The sequence below is a fragment of the Mustela lutreola genome, chromosome 1 (genome assembly GCF_030435805.1).
Source record: "Mustela lutreola isolate mMusLut2 chromosome 1, mMusLut2.pri, whole genome shotgun sequence".
In the NCBI taxonomy this organism is placed as follows: Eukaryota; Metazoa; Chordata; class Mammalia; order Carnivora; family Mustelidae; genus Mustela; species Mustela lutreola.
In genome coordinates this window covers 233757718-233760069 of record NC_081290.1, presented here as the reverse complement: position 1 = coordinate 233760069, position 2352 = coordinate 233757718, and the positions used below count along the sequence as shown (strand labels likewise).

The window sequence follows — 2352 nt, the reverse complement described above, 5'->3', positions numbered from 1 at the left end:
CACAGGCAGATGGATCAGAAAGAAATGAGAATTTAGACAGAATAGGATTCTGTAAGGACTAGTAAGATTCTCTAGTCACTTTCCTTCACCATAGAGTGAGTTCTATAGCCATGCCACTCACCCTGCAGTCCCAGCCTAGATATCATTGAATCAGGCACAAGTGGAAAGGACTCCTTTGATCCCTGGTAATGATACCTTCACCTCATACCTTGCATCACTTCCCAATGCTCTACAACCTTCTGATCCCTGGATATTTCTCATGAGATCTAACTCAAATATTTTCTGCTGCCCACTTCATTTCAGCCACAGAATAAGAATGAATCCCTGTGGCTTCATCTCTCAGGGCTTCCTGGGGCTCAGAGCTGGGTAGTAAGGTCTTCTCTACCCACCCTACCTGGACCTGACCATGCAGCTCACAAACCACAGCCATCAGAACCCAAACTCTTTTTTGCTCATGGGAATTCCTGGCCTGGAGGCATCCCACTTTTGGATTGCATTTCCCTTCTGCTCCATGTATGCCCTGGCAGTACTTGGCAACATGGCAGTGCTACTGGTGGTACGATCAGAGCCTGCCCTGCACCAGCCCATGTACCTGTTCCTAAGCATGTTGTCCATCATTGACCTGGTACTCTGCACTTCTACTGTGCCCAAGCTCCTGGCGCTTTTTTGGACAAATGCTACTGAGATCAACTTTGAGGCCTGTGCTACCCAGATGTTCTTTATCCATGGCTTTTCAGCTGTCGAATCTGGTATCCTACTAGCAATGGCCTTTGACCGCTACTTGGCCATCTGCCGGCCACTGCACTATGGGTCATTGTTGCCCCCAGAGGCTGTGGGCAAGCTGGCAGCTGCTGCTGTATTTCGTGGCTTGGGGCTCATGACCCCACTCACCTGCTTACTGGCAAGGCTGAGCTACTGTAGCCGAGTGGTGGCCCACTCCTACTGTGAGCACATGGCTGTGGTGAAGCTGGCTTGTGGGGGCACACGGCCAAACAACATCTATGGTATCACTGCTGCCACGCTGGTAGTGGGCACAGACTCCATTTGCATCGCTGTCTCCTACACACTCATTATCCGGTCTGTGTTAGGCCTTTCCTCCAAAGAGGCAAGGGCTAAGACATTTGGCACTTGTGGCTCCCACCTTGGTGTCATCCTTCTCTTCTATACACCAGGACTCTTTTCATTCTACACACAGCGCTTTGGCCAGCATGTACCCCGGCACATCCACATCCTCCTGGCTGACCTCTACCTTGTTGTACCACCCATGCTCAACCCCATCATCTACGGCATGAAGACCAAACAGATCCGGGATGGAGCCCTCCGACTGATGAAGCGGGGCATTGTTCACTCTTAAGTCTTCAGCCCCACCCTGGAACTGTCTTCTTCCTTTAGGCCTTGAGCAATTCTTGGAGGAGGCCACTGAGAGGATGTAACCACCAGTTAACCTGTGAGTTGGCTGGGGGCATTTAGGCAAACCTTATCCATGTTTCTGTCCCTGGAACGTACATTCTTCCCACCATTCCCACAGTGAGAGCTGTTCCATGTAAACAGCCTTGAGAGAGTAAAGTATTGTTGGGCCCATCTGGACAGTATATCTGACTGAACCCAGTTAAGGCCTCTATATAAACTTTTAAGATTTAGCAGATGGGGGGAAAAAAAATGATTTCGCAGATAGGTACTTATCTTGTGGCCACCAAGACTAATCTCATAAGGAAGTCCCTTGCTTATTTAACCTGCCACCTAGCCATCTTGAGTGGTCTGCCCCTTTCCTTCATCTCTTCTTGCTCTTTGTGTATGGGAGCCAGTTTGTGAACCAATAGCAAAGGTCTCTTGACCATTGCTGGTCAATGGTCAATGGTCTCTCTCCACCAGCATGGTGGAGAGAGAAAAACACATACCCAGTGGTATCCTTACTTTGATAAGGAGATATAGCATCAGTCTGCATGAAGAATCATCAGATATTTCCCACTTGTGATGTAGATATGGTTACAAAGCCTATGGATGCCCTGTCTATTGGGAAACATGGTCACCAGGCTGATGATGGCCTCCCAGAGAATTCTACACTGCTCTTCTAACATGGCTCCTACCTTCTAGGAGACCTTGATAAAATGAGAAAGATAGGACTGATGATCTAAAAAGGAAAAATAATCCTCATCCATAGTCAGGTGTTTCAACTTGGGTATGGATACATGAATACCTCCCTCAGTGAACTCCAAGTTTGACAGGAGAAACACATACACAGAGAGGAGAAGCAGAGAAATGGAGACAGAACACTCAACAATGGACCACAGGGACAACTGTGTCCATGGTACAGAGAAATAAGCAACAAGGTGTAATGTCAATCTAGGAAGG

At 48.1% G+C, this 2352-nt stretch overlaps 1 protein-coding gene across 1 annotated transcript; it reads left to right on the top strand.

Annotated features, from left to right (window-relative positions):
- Positions 1-406: 406 nt before the first annotated feature.
- Positions 407-1354, top strand: LOC131820822 (olfactory receptor 52P1-like). Its single transcript, XM_059156615.1, has one exon. The coding sequence runs from the start codon at positions 407-409 to the stop codon at positions 1352-1354; it is 948 nt and encodes a 315-aa protein (XP_059012598.1).
- The last annotated feature ends 998 nt before the right edge of the window (positions 1355-2352 follow it).